Consider the following 14,948-nt stretch of genomic DNA (forward strand, 5'->3'; position numbering starts at 1 on the left):
CAATGTCATTTAAGTTGAACAACTGAAGTTACATGATATAAATTGGTATTGTTACACTATTAAAATCACACAGATGAGTTGGTGTCAGCAGCCAGCTATACATTTACACAGGCTTGTGAATGTGAACTGACCTGAAAGTGATGCGCGAGTTTTATTTCGTACTTTTCCATTTGAAGACAGAATGCCGCGTTCGGTTACTGTACAAACAGATGGCGGATGATATCAAAGCATCGCGAGGGGAGACACTCTGCATGCTTTCTAATCGCTCTCGCGGTTCTTTTATGTTTCTCTGTGCAGCGCTATCGAACAAACTTTTGATCATCTGCAGTCAGCTGGGGGGCGGGGATTGCGTACAAACCAATAGGGAGTCGGAATGGTGTATGTTTATACTTCTCATCCAACCACAATCGCATTCATCTGGATGATGCAATTTATCAAGATAGGTTTTTTTAACGATGACAAGCCGGAATGTAAAAAAGAAAACAAGTTGAAATTAATAGAAGTAACGAGGCGATTTTTAAAATGTAAGGAGTAGAAAGTACAGATAATTGCGTGAAAATGTAAGGAGTAGAAGTAAAAAGTCGTCTGAAAAATAATTACTCAAGTAAAGTATAGATACCCAAAATATCTACTTAAGTAAGGTAACGAAGTATTTGTACTTCGTTACTTGACACCTCTGGCAAGGGGTCTATTGTGTACATAAATGCCACCACGTTAATAAAACAAAGAAAATAGCCACCACTGTGTCTGACAGACACCAATCATGATTTACTTTTAAGCGTGATGCTACTCTCTGGCCTGGTGTGTAGCAAAGTCTTATTCAAACAGTAACGTGCGGTTTCAGATCCGCAGTACAAATGTCTTTCCAAGTACTTATAAAAGGTATGCATATTAAATAATTATTTAGTTTTACCAATTTTCTTTTTGTCTCTTGTTTACTGTAATTACATCTGTGTAATATCAGCCTCATTGCTTTCACATAGACATATAAAACACTGCTCAGATATGCTATTGTGTACATAAATGCCACGTTAGTATAACAAAGAAAATAGAAACACTCACTTTACAGTCAGACGTCCGTTTATCCCTGCATCCTGCACACAAACGCGTCCCCTGCACAATATCTTCACAGACGCGCTGCCTCAGCTCTTGGAGCTTGTGCTCGTAAGCCGAAACACGTCTTTGAAATAAGCACGCGACCAGAAACATTCACAAAACAAACGTTCATATCCTTATCTGATGGAGAAATGTTAAACAAAAAGCACACAGCGAGAGTCCGTCCAAGCTCATATACTCCGCAGCGCGTCTGCTCGTAAGCCGAAACACGTCTGTGAAATAAACATGTCCAAACGCGTGCAAAGTTGCTCTCTTGCCTGGACACCTTCACTAAACAAACGTCCATATTAGGGATGCACCGAATCCAGGATTCGGACTCAGCCGAATACTGGGCTTTTTGACGGGGTTTGGGTTCGGCCGAATCCTAGATTTTTTTCCCACCGAACCGAACCTTTGGCTTGCGCTACGCTGGTCGACGTCATGCGGCCGTTGATTACACACATCGGGTGCTGACGTGGAGATGAGCTTTTTCTTTCTTTTGGGACGCCTCCAGGTGCGTCTGAATGTGTATAACAAATTCAACCAATGGTGAGGCTTAACAACAACGACAAGGTGACGCGGGAGCCAGAAAGTATATTGCTATATGAAATATTGCCAAAGACGGCGTTATAGGAACGCAGGAAGTATGGCAAGGGAGATGCAGCGTCTCGTTCCCTTCTCAAGGAACAACAGTTACATACGTGACCGAGACATTTTCATGTGTCAAACACAATTATACAAAAAAGCATTTTGGTATGAATCAACATTCGCATACAGAAGATATAAGCATTTAAAGCGAACAGTTTAGCAAGTGGGCTTGAAAAGTCTAGATTTTTTATGATATTATCCTACACAACACAGGGAATAAATAAGGATATTTTATCCAGAAAACTTCTTGCATAAAATAGATTCAAGCACTTTTAATGACCTCTATCTATGTATTTATATTTTCAAAAACTTCCCAGGGCCTTGAATTTTACCCCCCAGATTCACAAGCTTTCAAGGATTTCAAGGACTCGTGGGAACCCTGTGTATAATAAAGGCTAGATGTGTTACGCCGTAGTCTCTAATGTCATCACCTGGCGGCCATCTTACCACAGGGCGATCGCTCATTTGTAACATTGTGTTTGTATGTACTTTTAAATGACCATAACTTGCTTAATTTTCTACCGATTTTCAAATGGTTTGGTTTCTTACAAACGTTATAATTCTGGATGGATTTTTTTTAGTATAAGTATGCAGTGTCATTTTATAACGTTTATAGTGACGTTTATAACAAACCAAACCGTTTGAAAATTGGTAGAAAATTAAGCAAGTTATGGTCATTTAAAAGTACATGCATCATTAAAACACAATGCTACGAGTGAGCGAGCGCCATGTGGTAAGATGGCCGCCAAATGCAGACGTTCCACTCAATTGGCCAGCAGCGCGGGCAAGACATCTAGCCTTTATTATATATATATATCTATGCATATACCTACACACACTTAACCTGCATTCACACCGCCAGCAACTAGCAATAGCAGAGCAGCGCAATCTCACTAAAGGTGCTCTAAGCGAATTCACGCGTTTTAGACCATAAAACATTTTTATTTATATACAACAAAACAAACATCTCCTCACTATCTATCTGCTTGCTGCCTGTCCGCTGATCAAAATGTAAAAAAGGCGATCTCTGTAGACAGCCCAGGCTCCACAAACTGCAATAAAAACAAAGTGGCCAAACCTAACACCAGAAACGATAACAAAGTGTTTCAGCCAATAAACAACAAGATGGATTTGGGGGTGGGGATTGGGCGCATTCATGAAAGCACAGAAGGGAGGGGGAGGCTATGCACCGTTTGTTTGAAAACAGTTCAAACATCAACAAAAAGTGCCGTCGCACAGATTCGCTTAGAGCGCCTTTAATTTCAATGAAAGCTTGGCAACTTCTGGCGACACAAGCGACAGTGACCCTTGGCGACCGGATGGGGAGTATCCGTTTGTGTGACAAAGTAGAGAAAAGTTGAACTTTATGAAAATGATGAGCGACTTTCGGTTGCGACTACCTGGTGAGAGGGAAGCTGTGGAGTTCACTTCATCCATCTCTCGTCAGTTACTGGAGTAGACAGTATTCATTTGTTTCTGACAACCAGATTTAGAAAACACCTAACGACCTCATTGAAAGAGACGAGCGACAAATGTGAATGTACACTAAAACATGGGCAGCACACACAGTTGGGTTGTTAACCCTAATTTATCATTGTTTATGATAAAGCTTTTTATTAGGATACGTTGTCAAGACACATCTTGAAAATAATGTTGCTTCTGCCTCATTAGTTTGATCAATTGTTGTGGCTATAGATTTCAGACACCTCATTATTTTCCTGCCATTTCTCTCTCTTGCTGTTTTTCTCACTGTGTGTATCACACACAATACACACAAATAAAATATCAAATCAGCAGTTTCTGTCACCAGAAATATTTATGTGTGTGTGTGTTGCACAACTGCTGAGGAGATTGCAAGACATTTTATTTAATGTGCAGCGTTTTTATTTGGCTAGAGATGTAAAAGCTTTTCATAAGTTTATTTGAGGTTTGGATGAGGGCACATTCTTTATTCTCCTCAATTCTCTTTTTTTGCAAATCAAATGCGCACTCAAAATGTATGTAAATGTAAGACAGTCTATAAATAGTAGCATGACATCAATGCCTCAACTCTACATCTGTTAGTCATACTATTTATGCCACACACACACACACACACACACACACACACACACACACACACACACACACACACACACACACACACACACACACACACACACACACACACGAGTCACATACTGTACACAAAGTTCTAGAAACACGTTTTGATGCTGTATGATCTTTTTAAATCAAACTATCCAATCTGCAATCACAAAAATCCTATTAACATTAATCCCTGACAGGCAAGCGAGTCTATATGAAGACAGAATATAACTGCAGTACATCTGTGACCTTGACCTCTAAGAATAGTAGTACAGGGTTCCAGGACTCTGTGTAAGAGTCATTTTCCCATCCCACCAATAGGGCTGTCACGATTATGAAATTTGTCTGACTGTAAATTGTCTGATAAATTGTGGCGATTAATTGCCTGTTTTAGGGCTTGACGATTATGGCGATTAATTGTTTATTTTATTGCTTTGACATTTAATTCTCATAATTTTTTTTCTTTGTTTATAAACATTGTTGTGATTATTTAAATTAAATCTTTTTGCAAGGTTTACCCGGCAAAAAGTATTAATACACATAACACATACTTAAAAGTAATCCGATACTGTTTTGTTTATACAGGGGCTGCAGCTCCCCCTTGTGTTTTTTAGAGAGATGTGCAATCATTGCGGTGATCTGAAATCATCACGATGAGGTCAAACAATCATGATGAGATGATTACTTAATCATTGTGACAGCCCTACCCACCAATATTCAATAATGTAATATTTTTCCGTATTTCTCTCATCAAAGATCATACATTAGGTCATTTATTTTTGTGCTTCAATAGCTATTTAACTATTATTTAGCTATATAACTACTTAAAGTGCATTTTCGCAGCTGTATGGAAATGCCAAGATGCCCACAAATTCTAAAAAATGCGCATAAAAACGTATGTGCTCAATTGAGTTGTATAAATGTCTTATTCTATAAGAAAACACGGCATTAATAGAAACACTTTAACTGAATAAATCCCTAGATGCACATCAAAAAAGTTACGTGACTTTGCGCGTTGGACGGCATAACTGGACTAACCAGCTTACAGAACACATTGCACAGCATCTAAAATGCAGTTTTGGAAGTTCTAAAAAATGAATAGGTAAAGTCTGTCCTCTCAATGGTTCGGTAACATTACTTTACAGGACTGTCTTACTTAACGGTCAACTCAAACAGCAGGAATCCACATCTGAAAGCAAATAACAGGTGCTGGTGTTTCGTCAGCATGCTCTGAGGTGATTATACACAAAAATGGATAAATACAGTGACTTTACGCTTTTCTTACAGATATATAGCATCAATTTATCAGGATGTGACGATGTTGCTTTCTTCAGCTTACTGGATGGAAACGCAAGCAAATGTTTAATACAATATTCCAATCATGGGCAAAAGCTTATTATGCAAATTTGGATGGAACATAGCTAATGGTATTATTATGCTTTCATCATTCATTTACATTTATGCATTTCGCAAATGCTTTTTTCAAAGCAGCTTACAGTGCTTTTAAAGGTGCTGCGTGTAGATTTTAGCAAAGATTTTAGATTTTAGATTGCGAATTGCAACCAACGGCTCAGTCCACCGCTTACCTCTCTATTTCGAAACACGTATAGAAGCTACATGTATGGTAGCACCACTGGACAAATATGTCATCGTCAGAGACAACGTAGTGAAGAAACACTCTCTGTAGAGCAGTTTGTCCATGTAGCGCTACTGTTGCAGTGTTTCCCACAGGATTTTGAGAGACTGTGGTGGTGATGACGTCACACGCTAATTAGCATATATGTGACGTCATCATGTCGTGTTTGCGTTTGATCTAGTGTTGGCACCTGAAATATGTTTCACTTCTACTCTTTGATCTGTATCTGTATTTGATCTGTATTATATATCAAATTATATTTTAAGCCGAATAAAGCTGTTTTAAATAGTGAAATAAAAATGTAAATGGGAATCATGAAAATTCTATTTGTGGGGGCCAGTGTTGATTCTGTGGTGGGCCACCACAAATAAATCAATGTATGAGAAACACTGTGTTGGAAACATGGCAGCACAAAAGGGCGACATCCATATAAGGGTACCAGTGGTGTATGTAGATAAAAATTAGGGATGCACCGAAATGAAAATTCTTGGCCGAAACCGAAAACCGAAAGAAGGAAACCAAGGCCGAAAAACCGAAACCGAAAGAAATTATTATGCCAATTATTATTACAATTGCATTTATGGCTATCACTGTGTACTAACTTTACTTGGGGTGTTTGACGGATAAAAAACTCACAGTTCGGATCACATTACAGTTTTTGAGGCACAGATCAGATTATTTTTCGGATCAGCAAAAAGCAGGTGGGAAAAATCTAATAAACAAAGAAACTGCAAACATTTACAAAAAAGAACAAAGTTGTACATTAATAAGGTCTGAAATTAGCATTAGGTACAGAAATCAAATTAAATGAATCATAACACAATAAATTAAATATATTATTATTTTTTAGAGCTATTTGTCTCTTTGTCATGGGTTGTTTGATTAACATTAATGACACAGACTTAAGTAGGTTAATCTGACTGTAATCTATACATACACTTAAGACAGTTATTAGAAAAAGAATACTGTGGAGATCATTTTGTTTATATGTGCCCTGTCAATAACAGAGAGATTTTATGTTTGCTTGTTGTTTTTTTTAAATGCATTTCTATCGTATGTGCATTCATTTTCGGTTGACTTTTTCGGCTGGATTTTTTATTTCGGCCCGAAACCGATAATGCCATTTTCGGCGACCGAAATTTCGCTGCACCCCTAATAGAAATGGTTAGTTAATTTAGTAAAGTATTTATACACCACTGAAAATATAGTTGTGTGTATTATATTGCATTTATTTTAAGAAATCCTCCTACAATTTACACAATGCACCTTTAAAGTTTACATTTTTATTAGTAAGTGTTTCCTGCAAGCGTGCCCCACAAGCCCTGAAAAGTGAAGCCAAAACGTCTCGATCGCCCCCAGTGCCTGGTCCTAGTATAGGTTATAAACCCCGCCTCCCCCATGTTATTCAATGGGACTTGAGACCAATGAAACAAATTAATAACACTTCAATTATCTTTTTTCCAAAGCTGGTTTCTGTCATTTACTGTAGTTTTTATCACACTGATGTAAATTCAAGTGTTTGCTTTTAAAATAAGTTTGTTTTTAATTAGTTATTTAATGCTGCGCAGGCCCAAGATGTCAGTGCCATATCGTGACACTGGTGGCTTCACTTTTCACCAATGGAAGAGAGCAAACAAGTGCCGTCCATATTTTTTTTTAGTCTGTGGTTTCCTGGCAATCAAACCCATGACTTTTGCTGTGCTTTACAAATTGAACTTCAGAAGCGCTGTATATTAGATCCTATTATGGCTTATCACTTTCCTTAAAGGTCAACTGTGTAGATTTTTAGCGGCATCTAGTGGTGAGATTGTGAATAGTCCACAGCTCGCCCTCCCCTTCAAAACGCTACAGTAGCTGCCACAGGACAAACATGTCATCATCTGAGACGACGTTGTGACAAAACTGATAATATAGTCATGTATATTATATTGCACTTCTGTCAAGAGATCCTTCTTAAAGTTACACAATGTACCTTTACTATATTTGCACTAAGTTACATAAGTAAAGATGTTTATATTTTACGGCTATAATAAAAGAAAATCTGCTGATGGACCAGAACAGACATCCTGTTCACCATTAAAAATTGCTAGCGCGGCTCACCTGTTTCATTTTGTTGTTGTTTTTTTACCGGGGTCTTTTCAGCAGCATAGGTAGCAGGAACTTATATGTTTAGAGCACGTGGTGTTGTGTTGACATAAGCAAGGTTAGCAAAACTTGTTGACTTATGACCTATAAACCACTGTAGTATGGCATTTTTTGTATAGTATGTCAGTTAGTTTCCCTTGAGACAAAAGGTGCGATTTATTTTACCCAGACAAAACAAACATCTGCGGGAAAACCACAAATCATAATTAAGGACTTCTCTATGGCTTTCCATAAAACACAGACAAACAATCTCTCTCATCCTTTCCTCAATATCTACAATGTGACAAAATACTCCTCCTCTCTCACTCACCATGCTGTTCAGGTCTCCTCTTCTTCCTCTCCAGTCTTCCTTAGCACAGCACGGCCTTCCCACCTTAGAGTTAGAAGTGAAACATAAGCGAGGGGTGAGACAGGTCCGAGATGTCTAGTAGATGAGTATAAAGGGGCCTGTTGTCTACTACAGAGTGAATCACTTGATACTGTTCACTAATCCCCTTAAATCACAGCTTCTATTACTTATCACTCCAACACAACACTGTAGGTGGTCTATAGTCACATGACCAAATACATTTCATCCTCTTAGCAATACAATCACACAGTTTGTCCAACTGCACACTGTAAGAAAAATCTTCTTTTTTTTCCGTCTGTCCATCCACCTTTCAGAACAATGTCATCATGTCTAGTCAAGTTTCATTGTGTTTTCATCTTCAGTAACATTTCTTTCACTGCAGACTGTTTGTGAACCTCAAAGGACTTCATCTCCAAGCTTATCCCTCTCAAAACGTGACAGATTAGCACTGAGAGTTCTCAGTCCTGTGTGGTTATCCTGTACAGTCTGTAATACCATCCTGAAACCCGGTACTGCTCTTCAATCCTCCTTGTACTTCAACATAAAATGTTTAGTAGTTTTGTAACTTATATAAATGACATTGTTCACAGTATTTGTTTAAAACTTACAAAAAACCCAAATTGAGCCAATTTATGCACAGATATTGTATAATTTTAATCAAAAACCAAATTGCTATAAAAAGGTAGACATTATATGCAGGTCTGGCTCCATGTCTGGGATGGAACGCCCCCTTTCCACAATCAATTCAAATCTCAAATAGATAAAATCAAGCCCCACCCCACATTTTCCCTGTTACACAGGTACAGAGGTATTTTAAGCACAGATATTTGTGTTTAAGGTGCTGTGTGTAGATTTTAGCAGCATCTAGTGGTGAAATTGTGAATTGCAACCCAAGTCTCACTGTGCAATCACAGCAGCCACGGTAGAGGTGACAAAAATGCGCTATTTGCGCGTAGTTGGACGCTTTAACATTTTGAGATCACTCGCTTCATTTGCGCGTGAAAGCCGCACGTGAAATTCTAGTCATTCAAGACATTCACACGGAAATTCGCATCATGGGAGGGGCTTCTGCGACTCCGCTTGCTCCCTGTAATTACATCACTACTAGAGCAAGCACCTGATTGGTTAACGCTGCGCGAATATTCGCCAAAATTTAGATTTTTCAACTCGCACATTTCCCACGGCAACGCTCAAATCCGCGGCGCGACTTACGCGACATACGCGCATCCATGCCACAGGATGCCTATTCGTGTCTTTGCATTGACTTAAAGGAATAGTCTACTCATTTTCAATATTAAAATATGTTATTACCTTAACTAAGAATTGTTGATGCATCCCTCTATCATCTGTGTGCGTGCACGTAAGCGCTAGAGCGCGCTGCGACGCTTCGATAGCATTTAGTTTAGCCCCATTCATTCAATGGTACCATTTAGAGATAAAGTTAGAAGTGACCAAACACATCAACAATTTTCCTATTTAAGACGAGTAGTTATACGAGCAAGTTTGATGGTACAAAATAAAACGTATCGCTTTTCTAAGCGGATATAAAAGAGGAGCTACATTTTATGGCGTAATAGCACTTTTGGGAGTACTTCGACTCGGCGCAGTAACACCCTTCCTCTCCCATTATGAGAGGGAGAAGGTGAGCGGACTTTTCAGGCGAGTCGAAGTACTCCCAAAAGTGCTATTACGCCATAAAATATAGTTCCTCTTTTAAATCCGCTTAGAAAAGCGCTACGTTTTATTTTGTACCACCAAACTTGCTCGTATAACTACTCGTCTTAAATAGGAAAAACGTTGATGTGTTTGGTCACTTCTAACTTTATCTCTAAATGGTACCATTGAATGAATGGGGCTAAGCTAAATGCTATCGAAGCGTCGCAGCGCGCTCCAGCGCTTACGTGCACGCACGCAGATGATAGAGGGATGTATCAACAATTCTTAGTTAAGGTAATAACATATTTTAATATTGAAAAATGAGTAGACTATTCCTTTAACATGTAGGTAACTTGCGCTTGCCACCTCTTCCGCACCTGGTGTGAATGCCATATTAGTCCACAGCTCATCCCTCCCTTTTGAAACGCATAGAGAAGCTACGGTAGCCACCACAGGACAAACATGTCATCGTCTGAGAAAACGTAGTGAAACGGCCTCTGTACATAACATAACAGTTCATTATGTACACCACAAAAATATAGTTATGCATATTATATTGCTGTCAAGACATCCTCCTAAAAGTTGCACAGTGCACCTTTAACTGCAATTGTGAAAACTAGTTGTGCTGGTGAGTGCAACTCTACACTAAAGGGAAACAGTCATTACTCACCAGCCATGACAACAGTGCACATGCTGCCATGCTCATCATAGTCAGACACATGGCTACAGACAGAATGGGATGAGTGCGGTTTGTCCATCACACTTTATGAACAAAGCTGAGACACAAGCCAATCACTACAGACTCTCTGAAACACACAGCCGGTCTCCAACTGAGACTTGGAATGTGATTGGCAGAGGAAGTAAGGATCAGAGGAAAGTGAGCTTCACCTGCACAACGTCTTTTATCCCTCCATCCTCTCCGGCAGCTCATCCTCCTCTCTTCTCATTTATTTTTAGACAGATTAGTCGAGGAGAGAGCAAGATGCTCCAGAAACCTGTATCAGACACACAGATCATGAATGATTGTGTGTGAATGTCTCAAGGAGTAATGTATACAAGTTTTGAAAAGGTATAAGCGTTTAACTGGTGCAACTTTGTTTAGTCTATGCAATACTTATTTCTGTGACTAAAATCACAAATCATTTGTAGTCTTTATCTTTCTCGGTTTGTCAATAATATTCTTATTCCGCATTACAACTGGACCAAGTGAAGGCAGGATTGCACATGAATGCCACAGTATACTTAGAAAGCACAATATATCCAACCTTTCTACCCTTTCTGTCTGTCTCTACGCAAAAAAAAACAACATACAGTCATCTAATGTTGAATCAGGCAAAAGCACAGAGGAGGTCAGGTGAATCACCCCAATCTTTTATTTAAAGGGGAGCTCTAAACTCTGAACATAGCTGTCCAATACAGACAAACAATCCCAACACCATGACACTCATTTTTCCTTTTATACAATACACTTATGACTTTTAACTTACTGTACATTTTTGTCTGTCCTCCGATGAGGCTGTGATGCTGCTGTGGTGATGTCATTGGTTGCTTAGCAACAGCTGTCCCTGGGCTACAGGGAGCCAGGGCTTCTTCAGGAACATTCTGGATTATTTTGGGATGTTGAATTCACATCACTCTGTTAAGGAACACAATGTCGTATGTCAGATATGCTGCAGATATGCTGACTCTGGGTCCAGACAATGAAAATCAGTAATTTAAGACTTTAACATTTAAATCTTGAAATAATTTAGCAATCTTGAAAAAAAATCCTTACAAATTAAAACTAATGTTTTGACTTACTAGGGAGCAGTGAGAAAGATTTTTTTTGTTGACCTTTTGTACCAAATGTCAGATTATCATGCTGGAATTACATCATCGTGTTTCTCATACAGTAGGCTACAACTGTGCATGCTTTCATTTAAGCAAAGCATACCAAAAACGAAAAAATCTTAAATTGGTATGCTGATAATATAATTTGTAATAAAAATGCACCAAGATAGTATGGTAAACATGTTTTAGTACCTGTAAATGTCATCTAGTGTTAAATTTGTACTTTGTGTTTTACAGACTTGCAAAAATTTAAGCAAACTAAACGCTACAACGTTTCTGTTTGATTACTTGTCTGAACTGTTTGTATGATTTCAGACTGTATGAAAGATCTAAATTTATTGACTGACCGCAGGCTTCAAAATTTTTATCTGTAGTAGACTATCTGAAAAAACTTTTGAAATATTTTACTTATATAAAAAACTATTACCTGTGAAATGGGTAGCACGCACGTGCTGTTGTCGACTGCAGGAACACCGCGTGCATTTGTTTAATATGTGAGAGAGCGCCCTCATGTGGTTATATTAGACAGCAACACTGTATACTATATAAGTGCAGCTGCCTGCGGTACTTTTGGGGGAAAATAAAGCATTTCCATTTCGACCATAATGATAGGTTGAAGATTTTATTTAATCCGAGTAAAAGGAAATAAAAATAAAGAATGTTTTAATATATTATTATAATAATGCATTCCGTCAAGGTGATTGGATGATCAAGCTTATTTTAATTTACATAAATGTTATAAATAATTATTATATTATATAATTAATATTTATATATTTATATATATATATATATATATATATATATATATATATATATATATATATATATATATATATATATATATAATATTATATTTATATAATTATATATAAAATTGTAATCATATGAAAACCAATCAATCGTGAAAAAAACTTTAAGAATTGCAAATTATTTGACATTGGAATGTTTGTTTAATACAATACACTTTAAATGCATAAAATGTTTATACATAAAATATTGTGCTATAAAATAGCATTAAGTCTTATACCCTGTATAGAGTAATACAACCCTTCTCTCTAATAAAATGCTATTACAAATGAGTTGTGTCGACCAATGTTAGGTAAAATATTGACAAACCCAATTGCTGGTTTAAGTTAACATAGAAAATGTCCATATTTGACCAAGCCATGGGGTTAAAAAACAATTTTAATTAAAACCAAAAGGTTGGGTCCATCAATATTTTACTCAGCCATGCGTTAACACAAATCTGTCTTATGATGTTAGATTTTATTAGTACTACTAGTCAGACATGATTTCCACACACAGTTTCACTACATTATGAATATTATTTACTTGAACACACACACACCCAAACACAACCCAAACACATCTTCCTTTCACTTTTTATTGAGTCTAAACAATCAATAGCAGTGCAGGTACAAAGACTTTAACAAAGATTTATACTCTAGAGCAACAAACTAAAATAAGAAATCAATGCAATTAAGTAAAGATAAAGGTCAACAGTGTGCAAATAATTCAAATATATTAAATTGTGCTAAATCAAGAAATCAATACAAAAACTTAACCTTGTAAGGCAACAGTTAAAATCAGTTTAAAACAAGGAGGAAAGCTTTAACTTCTTCGTGTGAACAATTAAAACCCTTTCTGGTTTACATTTGATTTCTGAGAGAAGCTACCATCATTCCTGATGTAAAACTCGCACATTACATAATGTATAAGGTCACAATAATATTTACCCTTTAAAACTGTGTTGTGTTGATCACGGGCTCATTGTGTTCATAAAAATACAAGTGTTAACATTAATATTATATTATTTTGATTACAGTCAAAATATTAGAAAAATTATAAAAATAAAAAAGATAAATGTTAATAAGATACAGATAGAAAAAAACAAAGTGAGTGTGCACAGCTACATATAGTCTAGTGATGCTTTGAGACAAGAACTCACAGTCAATAATAAAGTGTCTTCATTGAGGTTTCAATAAGATGGGGCCCCTGTCAAAAAAGGTCCTTACAGTTTTTGAGTAGCATTGGGTACAAACCATATAATCATAATTACAGAATAAGAATATAAGAACATTGGCAATTCACAGTACATTAGTCTTCACATTACAGTATAAAACATGGCTCTAAAGGGTGTTGTCTTTGACTCTTTTGTTAAATGTTTTGCTTGAAAAAAATAAACATTATATCTAATGTGGTATGTAATGCAATAGTGTATTTATATAAACCTGACCTATGTCTATGTATATTTTAAGGCCACTGTATATAACACACTGTATTATCCTTCTGTCCTACACAATCACGCCTGGTGACACAAAGCTACTTTCTCTAGAGACAGAAGTAGTAAAGTAATATTCCTCTCCCATCACTCCATCTCTCTCTCCATCATCACGATCAGCCTCTTTCTGCTCCCTGGAAAAAGGGGTGGTGTGTTGTGAAAGCTCTTGATGTTCGTCTTCATCATAATATGCCGAGAGATTTGTCAAAGAGATTTCAATGTAGAAATTGTAATAAATTACAGACTGCAGTTATAATGTGAAAGCAAATGTTACTCTATGATAGAAATGTTTATGGCCTTTAAATAATAAACCATATGCATTGCACTTGAATAATAGAGAGAAATAGAGAGAGAGAGAGAGAGAGAGAGAGAAAGAGAGAATGCTTCTTACTGTAATTGGCTGCTCTCTCGGTGCATCATGGTTTTGATCATCAGAAATGGGTCTACTGATGGTTGCCTACAAAATAAAACATAAATGCTCGCAAGGGTAAATTGCTGTGCGTCCCAATCTTGTACAAAAAAATGACAGGAGCTGTAAACAGGAGACAGAAATATATTCACATGTGTACAGCTGTGTCGAAACATCAAAAGGGACCAAAAGTCTTGTATAATTTAAAAACAGATTATTTTATAGTAAATAGTGAAAGGACTTAAAAACATGAATTTCATGGTTTGGTAAGTCTCCTATTTTACAGCATATACTATGTTGATCTTGCATAGATTCAGTTAGCATCTTGTGTGTTTGAAATGGAAGCAAGGAAATCTTATTGTTTGTACAGAGAAGTTCACAAAATATGGATCATAATCCTAAAATATTAAATCTTGATGTTTCCCTGTGTTACATTTTATTTTAATCTAAAACCGTTTTATTCCAGGTTCACTCTAAAAAATGTCTGGGTTATTTTTAAGACGTGTTAAATAAATTGGACAGAGCAGATTTCTTTAAAATTGATCAAATGCTGGGTTATTATTATTACCCATGGTTGCATAACCCAACATTGATTATTTTTACCCAGCATTTTTCTGTCCAATGTTTACCCATTATGGGTTAAAAATAGTCCAGCCCTTTTTAGAGTGTTTAAATTAGATTTCTTTATTTGAAATTCCACGTTTAATGTGATCTTCAACAATTGGGCCCCACAACAAATAAACCCATTAACATGCATATAATGTATAAGTAATTTAAATCATAGGATTTAATTCTGATATCCAATAAAACT

The 14,948-nt window shown here is 36.9% G+C and overlaps 2 protein-coding genes across 3 annotated transcripts in view; both read right to left on the minus strand.

The window, feature by feature from the left end:
* Positions 1 to 10,329, minus strand: part of atp1a3b (ATPase Na+/K+ transporting subunit alpha 3b) — a 44,623-nt gene extending 34,294 nt beyond the window's left edge. For both annotated transcript variants that reach the window (XM_055209863.2, XM_055209866.2), the window contains exons 1-2: positions 10,285 to 10,329; positions 7,920 to 7,982 (exon numbers count right to left, since the gene is read on the minus strand). In XM_055209863.2, the coding sequence (XP_055065838.2) occupies positions 7,920 to 7,982; positions 10,285 to 10,323 (102 nt within the window). In that variant the 5' untranslated portion in view covers positions 10,324 to 10,329. The remainder of the gene's footprint in view (positions 1 to 7,919; positions 7,983 to 10,284) is intronic.
* Positions 10,330 to 12,819: 2,490 nt separating this feature from the next.
* Positions 12,820 to 14,948, minus strand: part of LOC129447900 (nectin-2) — a 77,286-nt gene continuing 75,157 nt past the window's right edge. The window contains exons 9-10 of the mRNA XM_073872053.1: positions 14,120 to 14,185; positions 12,820 to 13,930 (exon numbers count right to left, since the gene is read on the minus strand). Coding sequence (XP_073728154.1) covers positions 13,742 to 13,930; positions 14,120 to 14,185 — 255 coding nt within the window. The 3' untranslated portion in view covers positions 12,820 to 13,741. The remainder of the gene's footprint in view (positions 13,931 to 14,119; positions 14,186 to 14,948) is intronic.

This window comes from Misgurnus anguillicaudatus, chromosome 10 (assembly GCF_027580225.2).
Source record: "Misgurnus anguillicaudatus chromosome 10, ASM2758022v2, whole genome shotgun sequence".
Taxonomy (NCBI): Eukaryota; Metazoa; Chordata; class Actinopteri; order Cypriniformes; family Cobitidae; genus Misgurnus; species Misgurnus anguillicaudatus.